The sequence below is a fragment of the Lissotriton helveticus genome, chromosome 7 (genome assembly GCF_964261635.1).
Source record: "Lissotriton helveticus chromosome 7, aLisHel1.1, whole genome shotgun sequence".
Classification (NCBI taxonomy): domain Eukaryota; kingdom Metazoa; phylum Chordata; class Amphibia; order Caudata; family Salamandridae; genus Lissotriton; species Lissotriton helveticus.
The window spans coordinates 825536618-825555106 of record NC_136068.1 but is presented as its reverse complement, the minus strand read 5'-3'; the positions used below and the strand labels follow the sequence as shown (position 1 = coordinate 825555106).

At 44.3% G+C, this 18489-nt stretch overlaps 1 protein-coding gene across 2 annotated transcripts in view; it reads left to right on the top strand.

The window, feature by feature from the left end:
* The window catches only part of LOC144769250 (5-phosphohydroxy-L-lysine phospho-lyase-like), a 479590-nt gene that overhangs the window by 101914 nt on the left and 359187 nt on the right, over positions 1-18489 (top strand). For both annotated transcript variants that reach the window (XM_078653309.1, XM_078653310.1), the window contains exon 2: positions 1865-1983. In XM_078653309.1, coding sequence (XP_078509435.1) covers positions 1865-1983 — 119 coding nt within the window. The remainder of the gene's footprint in view (positions 1-1864; positions 1984-18489) is intronic.

Below are 18489 nucleotides of genomic sequence, written 5' to 3'. Positions count from 1 at the left end.
CAGAGTGACTAGGGTGTGCAGAGTGACTAGGGTGTGCAGAGTGACTAGGGAGTGCAGAGTGACTAGGGAGTGCAGAGTGCTAGGGAGTGCTAGGGAGTGCAGAGTTCTAGGGAGTGCAGAGTGCTAGGGAGTGCAGAGTGCTAGGGAGTGCAGAGTGACTAGGGAGTGCAGAGTGACTAGGGAGTGCAGAGTAACTAGGGAGTGCAGAGTGACTAGGGAGTGCAGAGTGACTAGGGAGTGCTAAGGAGTGCAGAGTGCTAGGGAGTGCTAGGGAGTGCAGAGTGCTAGGGAGTGCAGAGTGCTAGGGAGTGCAGAGTGCAGAGTGCTAGGGAGTGCAGAGTGCAGAGTGCTAGGGTGTGCAGAGTGCTAGGGTGTGCAGAGTGCTAGGGTGTGCAGAGTGCTAGGGTGTGCAGAGTGCTAGGGAGTGCAGAGTGCTAGGGAGTGCAGAGTGACTGCAGAGTGCTAGGGAGTGCAGAGTGACTGCAGAGTGCTAGGGAGTGCAGAGTGACTGCAGAGTGCTAGGGAGTGCAGAGTGACTGAAGAGTGCTAGGGAGTGCAGAGTGACTGCAGAGTGACTAGGGAGTGCAGAGTGACTGCAGAGTGACTAGGGAGTGCAGAGTGACTGCAGAGTGACTAGGGAGTGCAGAGTGACTGCAGAGTGACTAGGGAGTGCAGAGTGACTGCAGAGTGACTAGGGAGTGCAGAGTGACTGCAGAGTGACTAGGGAGTGCAGAGTGACTAGGGAGTGCAGAGTGCTAGGGAGTGCAGAGTGCTAGGGAGTGTAGAGTGACTAGGGAGGGCTAGGGAGTGCAGAGTGACTAGGGAGTGCTAGGGACTGCAGAGTGACTGCAGAGATTAAGCTAATGGCAATGTAAATGACAATGCCATTTATTTATCTGTTTTCAAAACCAGCACATAAATACAAATTTTGTCATTTACAATGCCAATAGGTCTAACTTTTCCAAAGGCGAAACCATTGCATTGTAGATGATTGTCTACTTAGCAGTTGACCTGGTGTGTTACAGTTCATTGATGTGTATTTTCAAGTATTCCAAGAAAGAGAAAAGAAGTATAATGGGAAAATGTTGTGGGCCCAATTTGCCAGGATGTTTGTGCATCCAAGTTTAGCATAGGTGTCTCTTATTGTTCATTGTCATTTCACATTTGCTTTTCACAAAATGTAAATTCAAGCTTGCAAATGATTTTCATCATATGTAAAATTACACACGCATGGTGTCATTTTGTGTGAACATTTCAACTCTCAAGAATATGGAATGAGCGTTCTAGTATGAAATGCCTTGAAAAGTAGTGAACCCCATCAAGTGGGCCATTGTGTGGGCATTTACAGAATATTTAACGTACATTTCCAATCTGAATACAGTTAGAGGTTTCCTCCTCTCAAGGGTAGCATTAAGTTCCCTAGCCAAGGTGGGAACGGGGAGTGAGCCCCCACCAAATTGTTGGATTCTTAAGAGCTTCTCCTTTGGGAGAATGTTTTCCACAAGTAAGAAACCAAAAATATTCTAAATTAAATAGCAAATTTCCAATTTCTATTCTAAGTGCATTTACTCAGGTTACTCAGGTGTAAATGCTCAAATATGTGAATACCTCTTAATATCTGCAATTGTCGCATCTTGCTTGTAATAGTTGAATCCACAAGCAATTGGAAACTGGGGGAGTACTTACTTGTGATTTGCGCCTTTTGTTAGGTATTTTATGTTTAAGTAAGGTAAATCCCATTTGGGTGTACTTTGTTTTGCATAAACAATGAGGTGTCCATCCCTGCTGGTCCATCTATAAGTTTCACAAGATTTATCACACAGAAAGATATAGTCTTCCTTGCTGTAATTCTACCATTTTGCAGATCATCTTGCAGGCTCTTCTTTTCTCATGATCCCATGAAGATTGTGCGCGCCAGTGGACAGTATATGTTTGACGAAGAAGGAAGGCAATATCTCGACTGTATCAATAACGTTGTTCACGGTAGGTACAATCAAACAAAAATATTTTCGTCACCATTTTGCTACTGTTGACATGTTTGTGTTGGGATGCTATGATATATCCCCGAGCTCCTATTTTTGATGCAATTTCACCAGTTTAATGTGATAATCTATATTCCCTGAAAAAAAACTGGTAAAGTCCTTTCACAGTGTTTAAATTGTAACCCTGCTCCCCAAGAAGCTGAAAACAATTAAATGGAATGCTACAGAGAATAATCGATAGTGCTGAAAAAGTGTTTTTTCAGTCATATCCTTTGAATATTGTTTCGTGTTCTTTAAACCAGTGTTCAAAGTGAGAGGGGCATTTTTAGGATGGGTTCTACTACTGCGTGTGAGATAACGATTCTAGTGCACCTTCCAATAAGCCTGAAATTCTTTTTACGGTAGTTGTGCTGTTGCTTAAAATGGATTACCTAGCAGTCTGTCTAGATTGCTTCTTTTGTGGCAGGGCCAAGGCTGATTGGGATATATGACTTATTTTTGTAATGGTCCAAATGATGGAACGGAATGAAACCGAGGGATTTCTCGAATTTTTATAAATCTTTCATCAACTTTTTCTTATCTCACTGGCATCTGAATTATATAGGAAATCTTCTCCCATAAATGTATGGAGAGCTGCAGGTGTTAAAGGTAAACATTTAGAAGATCACTGTGGGAATGAATAATGGAGAACTGCCTAGCTGTAAGACCATCAAATGTTATGGATAGATATCCCCAACGGATGTAGTCACGTATCCATATCCTGGTTGCATTTCTAACACTGTCCAATCTTGTCCCCAAGTTCATGGGGGCCGATCCACAATACCCTAATGATTACAAGAAGTAGTAGTACAGCTGTGCTGTTTTATGCATTCCTACTAACAGGGTGTTGGACATTTTGTGTCAGATTCACAAAGGCAAAGAAGATAAAGTTCTTTATATTTGTGCTAATTGTATATGAATATTCCCTGAATAACCCCATTTTAGGTTTAAATCTTTTTATTGATAAATACAAAATGCAATAAAACAATACAATGCCCTCTGCCGAGAGCCAAGCAGATGTGCAAGACAATAGGGCTTAAGACACAAAGAAAAGAAAACCCCACCCCCCTCCCTTTTCCGTGCCCCTCAACCACCATCCCAGAAAGCAACAGAGGAAAAGACCAGGGGTATCGTGGGGAGACTCACGTTGGTGAGGGTTGGCCTGGATCCTGTATCAGCGCGGGAAGACGCAGTAAACGCAAATATCTGGGGCAGGTTAGTTCACGGAAGTCTGAGCTCAGCAGTGTTATGAAAGGGTGCCACAATTCCGCAAAGGAAGCACCGCACCCCTGAAGCGAAAGGTAAATGCTTTCCATACTCAACCCATGCCACAACGTGCGTAACCACCCCTGTAGCGTGGGAGTCCTATCTGTGCCCCAATGGGATAGCATATTCTGAAGGGCCTCACCCAAGGCAATTCCCATCTTCCTATCTCTGCGTGATTTAAGGGGAAATGCAAGCGTATTGGGCAGACCCCAGGAGAACATACACTGGGAAATGAGAAGTGTGGCTCACTGGTTAGAGGCGGCAGACCCTGAAACAGAGATCAGGCCCGGGACCAGGGTTCAATTCCCGACGCGGCAGGGTCTAGGATCAATGTCCGCGGACCCGATAATTCTCGCTTCGGCGCCTTCTCTAATCATGGGCCCCACGGTGCAACTCTGGGCAATAGCTTGCTTAATCTCCACAACGGCCCCACCAGCGCTGGGATGCCTGGCTCCGCCCCTCACAGGGAGAGCCAGGAAGGGTTCCACAGCCTAAGCGCCGAGATACCCTCATGGGTGATTCAGCGCTATATAAATCAATAACTATAACTAACTATAACTATAAATGTGGTATTTGTGTATTGAAATGTTTATCTACCTCATCGAGGAGCTGTTCCCAGTATGATGCAAGCATTGGACATGCTCACAGCAGGTGTGTCAGCATGCCCTCGGACCCTCAACCCCTCCAGCAACCTGGGCAGCGTCCTGGATTACCCTTATGTAGTCTGGGGGAAGTGAGATACCAGTATGTCGCTATTTTGGTAGTAGTTTCTATGCTGGAGATGTTGCGCGCTGAGTGTCTAGCCAGTAAAAAATGTCCCCCGTTCCTTCTGTGATAGTGTACGCCCCAATTCTGCCTCCCACCACCTCTGTCCCGTGGATTTAGCCAACTGCTCTGGAGGTCGCAGAAGGTGGTAAAGCTCTGTGATGATACGCTTGCTTGGCTGTTTGGTAGGATCTCACCCGCAGTAACAGCACCAGCCCGGGAGCCGTAAGGGAAACGGCTGGGTGCTTCTTTCTTTTTCTCCGCGCCGTGAGGGAAACGGCCAGCGAGACTACCACTCCTAGCAGCCCCGGGGTCACAAGGCGCACCTGTGACGCCCCTGCCTGCGCCCGGACGCGCTAGAAAATCGGCGACCGCCCCCCGCAGCATGGGATGCAAGGAACTCACCCGCAGCAAGAGCACCAGCCCGGGAGCTGTAAGGGAAACGGCTGGGTGCTTCTTTCTTTTTCTCCGTGCCGTGAGGGAAACAGCCAGCGAGACTACCACTCCCAGCAGCCCCGGGGTCACAAGGTGCACCTGTGATGCCCCTGCCTGCGCCTGGAGGTGCTAGTAAATCGGCGCGCGCCTCCCGCAGCGCGGGACGCTAGGAACTCACCCGCAGCAACAGCACCAGCCCGGGAGCCGTAAGGGAAATGGCTGGGTGCTTCTTTCTTTTTCTCTGCGCCGTGAGGGGAACGGCCAGTGAGACTACCACTCCCAGCAGCCCCGGGGTCACAAGGCGCACCTGTGACGCCGCCCCCCGCAGCGAGGGACGCTAGGAACTCACCCGCAGCAACAGCACCAGCCCAGGAGCTGTAAGGGAAACGGCTGGATGCTTCTTTCTTTTTCTCCGCGCCTTGAGGGAAACGGCCAGCGAGACTACCACTCCCAGCAGCCCCGGGGTCGCAAGGCGCACCTGTGACGCCCCTGCGTGCGCCCGTAGGTGCTAGAAAATCGGCGAGCGCCCCCCGCAGCGCGGTACGCTAGAAACTCACCCACAGAAACCGCACCAGCACGGAAGCCATAAGGGAAATGGCTGGGTGCTTCTTTCTTTTTCTCCGCGCCGTGAGGGAAACGGCCAGCGAGACTACCACTCCCAGCAGCCCCGGGGTCACAAGGCGCACCTGTGACGCCCCTGCCTGCGCCCGGAGGCGCTAGAAAATCGGCGAGCGCCCCCCGCAGTGCGGGACGCGCGGCCCCCGGGCGATGGGCAGGCCCGTCCTAGCCCGTCATCACCAGGAAGAGGCAGGGCCCCCTCTCTAACAACTAGGACCGGAGCGAATCTTGGGACCAGGGGAAAGGTATTGAGCCTGACTATTCTGTGCCTACCCTGACTTGTGAGTAGTTTGAGGCTCGAATATTTTATTTGACTCATTCTAGACCCTGGTGATTACTACTCCTACTCGAAATTTGCACTTTAATGACATGTATGCTGCTAATACTTTCGGATCGATTACCCTTTTATGCTAACTTTTATATGCTAACTTTTATCGGGTTTAATTGCCCAGCCCTCCCCACCTCATTTGAGGCCGATCCACCCTGCTTTTTGTCTATAGTGGGTTGCCTAGATTACTAAGCTCGCCTTAGTTAAGTCTGTACTGAATAGCATGTACCACTTTAAACAAAGTTTACCTATATTGTACTCTAATGTTAGCGGCGAGGTACGCGTCACTTTAACCAAGGTCAACCCATCATTGCACTTTTTTGATAGCCGTGAGGCACGCGTCACTTTAATCAAGGACAACCTATACATTGCACCTTATTGTTGGCAGTGAGGCACGTGTCACTTTAACCAAGGTCAACCTATCATTGCTCTTTATTGATAGCCATGAGGCACTTGTCACTTTAATCAAGGTTAACTCATATTCCACTTTATTGATAGCAGTAAGGCCCTATCACTGGAGCTTTACCTACTTGTAACATTATGGCAAGGAGTTAGCATGCCAAGCCGTATATATTGATAAATCCTGTACTACGATTGATACATATGTGGTTAAAGCAGTAAACGTGCTCTCAGAACAAATAGACCGTACTGAGAGACGTCTGTCTATGGGATCTAGTCATATGGGGGAGATCAGGGGCCCGAGGCCAGGGCCTTCAGAAGCCCTTCAAGCGAGAATCTATTTGATAAATCGACTAACCTCCCGTTGCTAGTCGAGGAGACAGCCCCTGACGACAATAGAGCGGAAGGCATTAACGGAGACTATACCCGATTATCTTTGACTCCTACTTTGATTACCCCTGGAAGCCCTCCGCCTCAGAAAAAGATTAGGGGATGCAGAAAGAATCACATAGAACAAGAGAACGCCAATCCTAACCCCAAGACAAAAAAAAATAAAAAGAATACTCACACAGGGAAACTAGGTTCATCTGCTAAATTAGACCTCCCACAGTACGGCCTAACTTTAGCGGATATCTCTGAGAAGGTGATAACCTCTTAAGGCCGCTTTATGACAAGCTAGACACTTTGGCGAGAGAAATCCATAAGATTAGCGGATCACTGGCCAATGTCAATGATAAATTTCAAAATGAGGTGATTAGAACTCTACAGAAAGTAGCTGTTGCGGACCCCACCAACCAGATTACTATTTTAGACAGCAAACATACTAATACTGCTAAGGAAGGGAACAATAGTGTAGAGGTGGTGAATAAGGAAAAGGATGCCAATTTAGGTAAATCTTCTAATAATAGTTATAGATCTATCCCAACCCAGAAGGTATGTGTAGAGACTAAGCCGGGTAACTCTGTTAGACCTGATCCTGCAAAGTCCGATAGTCTAAAAGCCACAGTTTATGAGGATGGAAAATCTGTAACGTCTATAAATCTACCCCTGAATGTAGTGCCTATGTCGCAATATTGGCTAACGTACCCAGACTTCAACCTGGTCAGGTAGAAGACCATGGTTCACTTATAACAAAGTAGTGTTCTTTTTGACCAATAATTGTGGCTATCCAGTGGAAGGGGTAAGTCAGATTTTGACAACACGTAGAGTGGGCTGGATCGGGCCCCTTAAAAATGTTTTGCAGGGGATTGCATCATCATCATCCATTTTCGGTCTCCAAACTGGGCAAATAATACACTTAAAAATGCACCACCACCCTCCCCCCGGGAATTTAATACTACCCTTCTCCCTCTAGGGTATTTTTATAGACCTTTGATGGCGATGCATGGAAATGGTAGCCAGCTTAGAAATGGACCATTGTTAGCTCCCACCCCATTCCTTACCTTACCTAATTTTGCTATTCCAGTTGCCAACAGATATCAGGCCTTGAGCAACCTTGATATTAATGATTGACGTTATGGGTCCACCCAGTCTAGGCAGACAGTACAGGAAAGATATGTATTAGAAGACCCTAAAATGGGAACAAAGTTTTCAAAGGTAATCCATCTGATAAGACAAACCCACATACGATAGAGCAGGGCGGGGTGCTACCTAGAAATGATTTACGGAAACCAACCACTCATAGTGATTTAGACCAAGTTCCAGTAGAATCACCTCTTACTAGTGACTTGGGGGCCATGAAGTACCCTTTCAGGAAGCCTACGAGGTTAATATGTGTAATGGGTATCAAGTGACTACCTGGAATATCTCTGGTCTTAAAAGCAAAATAGGCACGCTTTCTTGGTCTGATTTTCTAACAGCCGAAAATGATATCATATGTCTACAAGAAACATGGAGTACTGAACCAATCTATATAGAGGGTTTTTCTTCCCATTGGCTCCCAGCCCAGGCCTCCCCTTCAGGCAGAGCAAAGGGAGGCCTTTTGATTTTGATCTCTACTCAACTGGTAAAATGTAGGATCAAGTGTTGCACTACTGTTGGTACCCATTCCCAGATTATGTGGCTCATATCTGCCGGGGGTAAAGATGTCATTCTGATTAACTTTTACAATAATGTGTTTAACTCACCCCGAGGGCCAGTCGTCCATGCCTTGGAAAGGGAACTTGATAGGCTGACGAGTACCATTAGAAAATCTATTATTCTCCTTTGGGTTGGTGATTTTAATGTTCAAGCATGTCCATTATCATTGACTAAAGTTTGTGGACTCAGGAGAGGGGATTCTGACGATGATTGCTATATGCATTTTCCCCACTGCGAATATGGTACAGCTTTAAATAATGTTATTGATAAGCTGGATTTAGAATTGTTGCAATGTGTTACCGATAAACAAAATTTGAAATGACCCACTTTTACAGGAAGGAATGCTATGTCCAATATTGATCATATTGTAATCTCATGTAACAGTGCACATTTGTTTTTGCCATCCTGAATAACGGTCCAACCAACTAGCGACCATAATAGTGTCTCTCTTTACCTATTATGCTGGGGTTTTAAAAATGTAACCGATGTTAATAGTCCGCCCATTGCACCCATCAGACCGAATGGTGTCCGAATAAAATGGGTTGGGTTGGATCCATTAAAAATTCAACATGATGTTATTATGCATTGTCAAAATGAAATCCAAGTATGTTTAAGGGACGCGGTCGACCCTCAATTGATGCTTGCTAATTTCACTAAGATCAATATTTCCATTGAGACTTTACCGACGACACCAGCCCGTGGAAATAAAAAACCCAAGGTAAGCTGGTTCGATGGTAATTGTACTGCGGCCTTACGTTGCCTTAAACAAGCTCTTGGGTGTGAACCGAGAAACCCAGATACAATTAAGGTTCTACGCGCAGCATATGCCTCAGCCATTAAAACCAGAAAAGCAGAGCTTCAAGAAGTAGCCTGGGAAGATCTAAGTCAAGCCGCAGATACAAAAAACAATATATTGTTTTGGGACACGGTCAATAGATCCTTTTTGAAGGATCATATCCCAGAACTCAACTCCTACATTAATTGTAATTGCTGGGTAGAGCATTTTTCAAACATTTTTAATCCCACTGACAGAGATGCCTTTTTGTCCACCCAACCTCCTACTGATTGGCCAATTATACCCTTGTCAATCAGGATAGAGGAGGTCACCGAGGCTATAACTAGTAGCAAGGGGGGGAAGGCACCGGGACCCGATGGGGTCCCGTTAGACCTTTATGAAAATGAAATGGCTCTATGCTCCCCGTTTTTAGCCAGAGTTTTTAACGTTGCCGCTGTGACCCAATTTCCTTTATCATGGGGTCAGTCAATTATAATACCAATACACAAGAAAGGAGTAAAAACCGACGCCCGTAACTACCATCCAATTTCCCTTCTGGACTCGTCTATAAAGATTATGAGCCGGGTCATGCTATCAAGACTAGAAGCCTACCGAGAAGTCGATCCTTACACAAGTACAATATGGATTTAGAAAAGGAGTTGGCACATTAGAGCAGCGTGTCAACTTGGACCTCTTGATTGGCAAATATACCCTAGCAAATGAGGGTAATTTATATTTATGTTTTGCAGACCTTAGCAGCGCTTTCGATCTGGTAGACCACTCTATCCTATGGTCCTTATTGCTGGAAATGGGTGCCCCTAAAGAGAAAGTTTATTTCCTGGCAAGACTTTATGAGGAACTGTCTAGCAAGGTGTGGTACATTTATTCAGGTGAATATACCCCCTTTTTTAAAGTTAAAAGAGGCATTCGACAGGGCTGCGTCCTAGCTCCACTACTTTTTTCATTGTTTATCAATGATGTGGACGCAGTCCTGAAATTATTAGTCGGATGCCCCGAGGGTGGACGCGAATCCCATTCCAATTCTTTTATACGCTGACGATGCGGTTTTACTCTCTCGCACCCCCATCGGGTTACAGCGTCTTATTGATAATTTTACCGTTTTTATTGCAAAAAGAAAGCTTTTAATTAATAAATCTAAAATTTTTGTTATGGCTTGTGGCAGGAACCCAATTACATCCAGATCTTATTACATAGAAGGCTCTAAGGTCCTGACAGTCAAAACCTTTTGCTACCTGGGTATTACCTTTGCAGGGAACGGGTCTTGGGCACAGGAACAGGATAATGCCCATGCTAAGATGCTGAGGAATATAAATGGTATTTTTAGATTCGCTGCTAAACTGGGCAATCGGCGTATCAGTGATATGTTGACAATTTACGAGATACGATGTGTCACTGCCACACTTTACGGTGCAGGGGTTTGGGGACATTACCAAAGCAATCTATTACAACAAACCGAAAATTCATTTTTAAAACGCCTGTTGTGTGCCCCACGGAAATTATTCACCGTGAAGTGGGCATTAAATATATCTCTGATTTGGCTTCATTGCGCCCTCTTTTACTCTGGAAATCTATATGGTCAAAAGAGGAGACCTTGTTTACTCAATCTATAATACGGGATTGCCTTAAAATGGAGAATTGCTCAAGAATCCCTTGGCTTAATTATATCTTTCACTGGTTTAAACTTTTGTTCAATTGTGATATCCAACTGGATCCTGAATGTGCAGATGTTGTCGCTAGAAGTGAGATAAAATCAACCCTACTAGCTCACAAAATAGAGGCCCGCTCTCGTGTTTTTAGGAACCAAACAACTTACATCTTTTATCTGCAACTGGATCTTAAACAGGGGTTTCAAAGTTACCTGTCAGTCGTGACAAGAGCATCACATCGATTTGTGTTAACACGACTAAGATTGGGTACTATACATCATACTGTCAATTTTTCTGTTATGAAACAGGGTTCTACCCAACCATGCCCATTCGATGGAGTCTCCCACCAAAGCTGCTGCCATATGTTATTATTTTGTAAATTGTATTCTAATTTTAGGAAATGTTATTTAAAACCGTTCTTTCTATATTATAACATAAGATCCACTAAAGATGCTATGAATTTGCTCTTTAGATTAGAGGAACCAGGATTGTGTTTTTATACAGCAACATATCTCTTGAAAGCTATTAGCAATGGGAAATCAATGATCATCGCTATTTGATCACACGATCTATAGGGTATTTTATGTAACCTTTGCACTTGCACTTTTTGTACTAGGATCATACATGTTTATATAAATCGCCAAGGTCTATATATGAATCATGTATTTGCACTTACTGTACCAGGATTTTATGTGTCTATGAATTTTATGAATATATTGTCTATTATCTCGTTGCTTTTGTAACTTTATTATTGTGAAGATTGATTTAGGACTGTTTTTGCTTATATTTTTGATTTATTTAACCGAATAAAAGCTTTCAAACCGACTGTTTGGTATGCAACCACTTCTCATATGGGGTGAGCAGTCTCTCTGCCCCCTGGCGCTTCCAGGGCTGCATAACCCAGTGGCGTACCTGCTGATAATGGTATCGCTCGGTCTCCGGCAATGCAAAGCCTGAGCGGAAATCCTCGAAGGTCCAGGGACCCTCCGCATCGAAGAAGTGGCTGATTGTCTCGGGGTGAAATCAGAATTGTTGGTTATGGGTGTGAGCGGCGATGAGAAGGAACTAAGGCCGCAGCGTACAGCAGTCGCATCCCAGGCCCTTAGAGTTGCCAGCGTGACCGGTGACCTGTAGAGCTCTGCGGTGTGATGGGTTTTATGGATAAAGGGTATCTTCCACAAGGACTGACCAGCCGAGGCACGCTCCATAAAAAGCCAGTGTTCTTCAGACTCACCTTGGGACCATTCCAACAGAACCCACAGCTGAGTGACCCGATAGTAGCGATCTGTATTGGGAATCCCATGGCCGCCCTCCCCTGGGGGTCTATAGCTCAAGTCCCTATTTATCCTGGGTTTTTTATCTGCCCAGGCGAAGGAGAGAAACTCTTTTTGAAGTGATTTCAAAATGCTAGGGAGAGGCTCCACAGGCAATGTTTGGAAGAGGTATCATATTTTCGGAAGCACCCTCATTTTGAGTGCCTCCACTAGGCCCAGCCAGGAGAGGCCAAATGGTCGCCAACGATGGAGGTCCCGCTGAGTCTGTGACCCGAGATGGGTGTAATTTAGAGTGACTGTATCCTGAATTGAGGTTGCCAGCTTTATACCCAAGTACGGTATTGACTCCAGGTCACACTGAATCAGATATATCTGTTTAAGAGCTTCCTTAGTAGAAGGTTGTAAAGAGAACCCCAGAACTTGTGACTTGGACACATTGACCCGAAAGCCAGAGGCTTCGGCAGACTTCTCTACTTATGTGAGGAAGGCCGGTATAGATGTCGTAGGGGCCTTGAGTGTAGCAATGTCATTGTCCGCATATAAACTCATGATATGGCGCTCTCCCCCAAACCGAACCCCGATGATCTGAGGATTCGCTAGCGCCGTCGTAGCCAAGGGCTCCATATACAGGGCAAATAACGGGGAGGGTGGGCAACCCCGTGTTGTTCCACGTGCTATTGGAAAGGGCTCTAAGATATATCCATTTACCCGGGCCGAGGGGCGGCTATAGCTATTGAACACTCATTTCCCCACCCCAAACCACTCCAGAGTGGCCTCCAAAATTGGCCACTGCACCCTGTCGAACGCTTTCTTCAGCGTCGACAGACAGCATCACCCGTTCCTCTGATTGGTGGCGGGCCTTGTCCAGGAGGTGGAGTAGTCTCTGTATGTTGTCCCCACATTGTCTTGTCACCACAAACCCCACTTGATGCGGGTCCACAAGACCCATCATCAGTGGTCCCAACCTAGCAGCCAGTATTCCTTTAAAGAGCTTTAAATCAATGTTGAGCAGGGATATTGGCTGGTTTGAAGCACAGTGCCGGCTATCCTTACCGGTTTTAGGGAGGACAACAACTGAATCGAGAAGCATTGTGGGCAGGACAACCGAGCTGTCACCAATTGCTTTAAAGAGTCTGGTTAATATCGGGGCTAGAGTGGTGTAAAAGGTTTTGTAAAAAAATAGCAGTAAACCCATCTGAACCTGGAGATTTAACGTGTTTGAGTCGGGGTATGGCTGAGATCACCTCCTCAATGCGGATTGGGCTACCTAAAGTGGAGGCCTGGTCCGGGGTCAGCTGGGAATGGGTTATTCCCCGCAGATAATTTAGGGTATCCCACTCGGACAGTTGCTGTGCAGTGCAGTGTACAATTCAGCCCAGTCGAGACTAGCCAGCTGGGAATGCGCAGCCTCCAGCTGCCGCCACACCAGAGGCACCCCGAGCTGCTTGTGCATTCCATCTAATTCTAACATTTGTTTAGAGAGCTCTTCTCTTTTTTTTCTCTGCGGATCTTGTTGTCCGCCGAGTATATGGCGATGAAGTCGCCTCTTGCCACTAGCTTGAGCGTTTCCCATAGGGACACTATTGAGACATCCGGAGTGTCATTGAAAGATAAGAATTCCTCCAATGTCTTGGTCAAGCGCTGTACCACCTCAGGGCAGTGGAGAAGAGTATCCCGCAACTGCCAGGAGTATGGTGGTCTGTCCGCGGGGGAACCACTAATGTCAGGGTCCAAAAGCGCACGGGGCTCGATGTCTGAATTATGCGCCAGTGGGAGCATGGATTGGGAGCCTATAAAATAATCAATCCTGGCATGGGTCTTGTGGCAATTGGAGTAGAATGTGTAGTCCATTGTGTGGGAGTGAAGGGCGTGGCAAATGCCAACTAACCCTAGATCCTGCAGCAATTCTTTACAGCTTTCGGACAGGGCCCTTGTTTGTCCCTGCCATTCGGCTGAGCGGTCTAGTTGGTTGTAAAGCACTGTATTTAAGTCACCCCCTATAAGTAGTTGCCATTTTGGGAAGGCCGCTAGCTCTGTGAAGAAACGCCTCCTGGCCCTCGTGGGTGCGTAAATAGTGGCAAGTGTGAACGTGTGTGCGCCTATAGATATAGAGAAGGCCAGGAACCACCACCTTATTTCAGATACCCTTGTTCCCACAACCCCTTGAAATTATGGTAGATGAGAATGGCTACTCCAGTTTCTTTGGTAGGGAGTGAGGAAAAATATTGCTGTGGAAAAGCCTTAGAACGGAGTTTGTGAGTATTACTGGATAGGAGATGCGTCTCCTGAAGTAAGCAAATATATGCGCCCTATTTCTCGATATATGACACGATAGCCCTTCTCTTAATTGTGCTATTAAGCCCCTTTACGTCCAGGGCTAGAATTTTAATGTTTGCTAAAATGTGGGCCGGGATTGGGATATACAGCTAAAATAAGGCATCAGTATGTGCCAATAATCTCTTCTTGTAGATAATCTCATTGGGTCGAGGAGTGTGGCTAGCATGGGAATAACCCCATTTTAGATGTTCACAAAGGCACGTAGGAATATGTAAAGCAATACTATTTTTCATAATCCAAAATACCTTTGTGGAAAGGGCCTGTTACGTGTAATACCCATCTCTTTGACACAGGAAGTGACAGAAAGGGGTAGGATGGATCATTTGTTTTGTTGAAACAGGGTGACTTGAAAAGCTGTTTTTCTTTGAGAATTATAACTCATAATCAAGTTGAACTTCCCTTAAACATAATCTAATAATGCATTCACCTCAGCTTATAATCCTCCGTTAGACCAGTCCCAGAAACTCAGGATTGGACTTTAGGGACCATTTGAGAACACTAACTCTGCCCACTAGAAATTTTTGTTTTGGAAGATAGTTTATGATAATTCCACTAAGAAACCACATTGTTGTGGGTTTATGTATTGTCTGGAAAACTTAAGCCTTAATTATAATGACACAGAAAAACCTAACGATGAAGAAGAAAGCTTTGGGATGTAAACATGTGCTATCACATTTTTTCAGTGTTTTCCTTTAAGACCACAGTTACAGCATTGTAACATAAACGGAATAGGCACTAACGGTTAAAAAGAATACTTTGGACACAAGTTGAGCAAACGTGGGGTTGGAATGTTTTCTGTTTGCTGGTGATGGGATGCTTTATGGAAATTATTACCTCTAGTGCCCTATTAAATACACTGCCTTGTGCTGAGAATTTTGGATTAAAGTCTTGCCTCACATCTCAGTGTCCAGAAGGTAATCTTAAACCAAGAGTACCAAACTATGGGGTTCTCCACTATAGGCCTATCTGTACTAGGAGTGTCAAACTGTAGCTGTATCCAAGGGTCAGTGGAGTACCTGTTTAACAATGGAGGCTGAACAACGAGATGCCTTTACAACGAAGGCTAGAACAACGACAGTCTTTACCACGTTTTTACAATTTTTGTTTTACGAGTATTGTGTTTTCAACTATTACCTCAACAACAAATTTTGTTGTAAATGCATTAAAGGTAAAGGCATACTCGTAGTAAAAAAAAATTACATTTAAATGTAAGTATTTTTATAAGTATTAAAGGTAAGTATTACGTGCATTATATAGGGTGGCAAGTCTATTTTTAAGGGTTTGGGGTGAGTATGGGTTTTTGGGGGGCAAGGGTATTTTTAGGGTTTAGGGTGGGTATGGATTTTTGGGGTGGCAAGGGTATTTTTGAAGTTTTGGGTGGGTTTGGGTTTTTGGGTGTCAAGGGTAATTTTAGGATTATGGTGGGTATGGGTTTTTGGGACTGCAAGGGTTATTTAGGGTTTAGGGTGGGTATGGGTTTTTGGGTGGCAAGGGTTATTTAGGGTTAAGGGTGAGTGGTTTTTGGGTGGCAAGGATAATTAGGATTCAGGGTGGGTATGGGCTTTTGGGATTTCAAGGGTATTTTTTGGGTGGATATGGGTTTTTGGGTGGAAAGGGAATTTTTAGGGTTTGGGTTATTGTGCGGCAAGTGTATTTTTAGGGTTAAGGGTGAGTATGGGTTTTTGAGTAGCAAGGGTAATGTTAGGGTGGGTGTGGGTTTTTGGTTGGCAAGAGGTAATGTTACGGTTTAGGGTAGATATGTTTTTTTGGTGATTGTAAGGGTATTTTTAGGGTTTAGAGTGGGTGTGGGTTTCTGGGTGGAAAGGGAACTTTTAGGGTTTAGGTTTTTGGGTGGAAAGGGAATTATAAGGTTTGGGGTGGGTGTAGGTTTTTTGGGTGGAAAGGGAATTTATAACATTACAATTGAGTATACAGCTGTGTGTCTGTATGTATTAGTGTGTGTGTGTGTGTGTGTGTGTGTGTGTGTGTGTGTGTATATATATATGTGTGTGTGTATATATTTATATGTGTGTGTATATATTTATATGTGTGTGTGTATATATATATATATATATATATATATATATATTCACTGAAAAAACCATAGGTTTCACACCTGTTATAGTTAGCTGGAAGTTTTACTCGCATAAAACCATTGAAATTCCCACGTTATAGTTAGTTGGACTCACTATAACTTGCGCGTGCAATGCACTGCTGATGACATCACATATTACATCACTCATGACATGGTCAGTGACATCACTCATGACATCACTGATGACACCATCCAGTGAATGTATGCATTTAAAAAAAAATGTGTTATATATGTATATGTAAAAGTTGATGGAAGAATAAATGTTTAAATAAGGGTTTACATGGATGTTTTTTTTAAAAAAATTGATTGGTTCACTGGCTTATTAAGTGTATCTTAGTGTATACATATGTTAGTGAGTAATGTTTAAATATTTAAATATATGGATTAGTGTTTCACTTTGTGTATAAGTGGCTGCATGGGTTGGTGAGTAGCTACATGTGTATGTATATGGGTTATTAGATTTTTTTTAATATCAATATGAGTGTCTATATGTTTGGTGGGGGTATTACTTAGAGCATAGATGCATGAGTGACTGACTCTCTGTTTGTATATGTTTTGAAGACAGCATATGTGCAGGACTGTATGGGTGGGTGACTGTGTATATGTGTGTGTTACTGACTGAATGACTGTCTCACTATTGTCTTTATCAGTAACTACATATGTTTTAATGTAGTATATGTGAATATTGATGTATATAAGTGACTATATGTGAGAGTAAGGGATTGTAAGAGTTCCTGTTTAAATAAGTATGTGTTTCTATAAGTGATTGTTTAAGAGAGTAAGTATGTGTAAGGTTCCTTAGAAGTAAGGTGGTAGTGTGTGTATAGCTGTATATGCAAAAAAATGGATGTTCAATAGATTATTTGCATGTGTGAGTATGTGTGAGAGTATCTTTTGGATGACTGTCGGTGTGTAACAGGATGTATAGGTGTATCACTACATATGATGAGCGAGTATACGTATGAGTGATTATATAGAACTGTTGGTGAATGAGTGGATGTGTATATAGATGGTGGAATTATTGAATTGGTTGTTGTAACTGGTATGGGTATCTCCATTTTTTTGAAAATTATAGTTTATATTTTTGAATATGTGTTTCAAGGGTTACATTACAGTGAAAGGAGGTATGTCACTGTGTCACAAGGATGGTGTCATCAGTGATGTCATGAGTGATGTAATATGTGATGTCATCAGCAGTGCATTGCACGCGCAAGTTATAGTGAGTCCAACTAACTATAACGTGGGAATTTCAATGGTTTTATGCGAGTAAAACATCCAGCTAACTATAACAGGTGTGAAACCTATGGTTTTTTCAGTGAATTTAATAGGTTTTTTAAATGCTAATTCCTAACTATAACTGGTGTGAAACCTATGGTTTTTTCAGTGAATTTCAATGGTTTTTTAATAGCAAATCTCTATAGGTATAAAAAGTAAAAAAAATTATAACGAATTTTATATTGTATAATTATTTAATAGTTTTTTATTTTTTGCCCCGGAGCGCTCCTGGGGCGCGTACCGGTGAACGCACGGGTAAGCGCAATGTTGCGGCGCGCCCCGGGGCGCGTACTGGTGAGCATCCTGTTAGCGCTATTCTCGCGAACGAAAACAACATCGTGACGTTTCGCGTAACCGCGTGATGCGTCATATGACGCACTGCGTAAGCGCACCCGGAAGCACGCGAGCACATACGATCACGCAATGTCCTGACGCGCTTACGCTACGCGCCCCCAGAAGCGCTCCAGAGCTCGTAGCGTAAGCGTAACAAGTCATATGACCTTGAAATAACTCTTTTCATTGGTTCCTAACTTTTTTTTTTTTACAAAGACTGAAATCCCCACCCATTTCCTTCACTTCTTGTTTCACTTTTCTGAGTGCAAGACCTGCTTTTGGCACCTGTGACAGATTTACTTCTATTATCATGGCTGCAAGAGCATCCAGCAGCAGTGATGAGACAGAGGATTTCATTGATGAGGAGGTTCCTGAACGAACTGTGAAGGAACATTTCATTTGGAAATTTTTCAAAATTCCAGAGGGGGAGAAGAAGGTAAATGCTCCAAAGGTGGAGTGTAAAATATGCCACACCATCTTATCGAGAGGAAATCCCAGAAAAAAATACAGCTTCCGGAACTGGACGATGATACGCCACGTGGAAAGGAAGCATCCCCAGAACTATGCACGGGAGAGTGTCAGGGCTCTGGCACGAGAGGCTCCCAGGGATGGTGGCTCTACTTCTACCGGTGGAGCAACACCTTCTGTGCGTCGGCGTGAGCAGGAGATGATACCAAATATTCAGCCTGCTTTTAATCAGGCTATAATAAAATGCAGAAAATGTGACTATCTTCTTTGCTATGGGGAGCAAAGTGTCACACTCCTGGTTCGAGCTCTCGAGAACCACCGCTGCCATCCCCAGGCCTAATTTTTTTTTTTTTG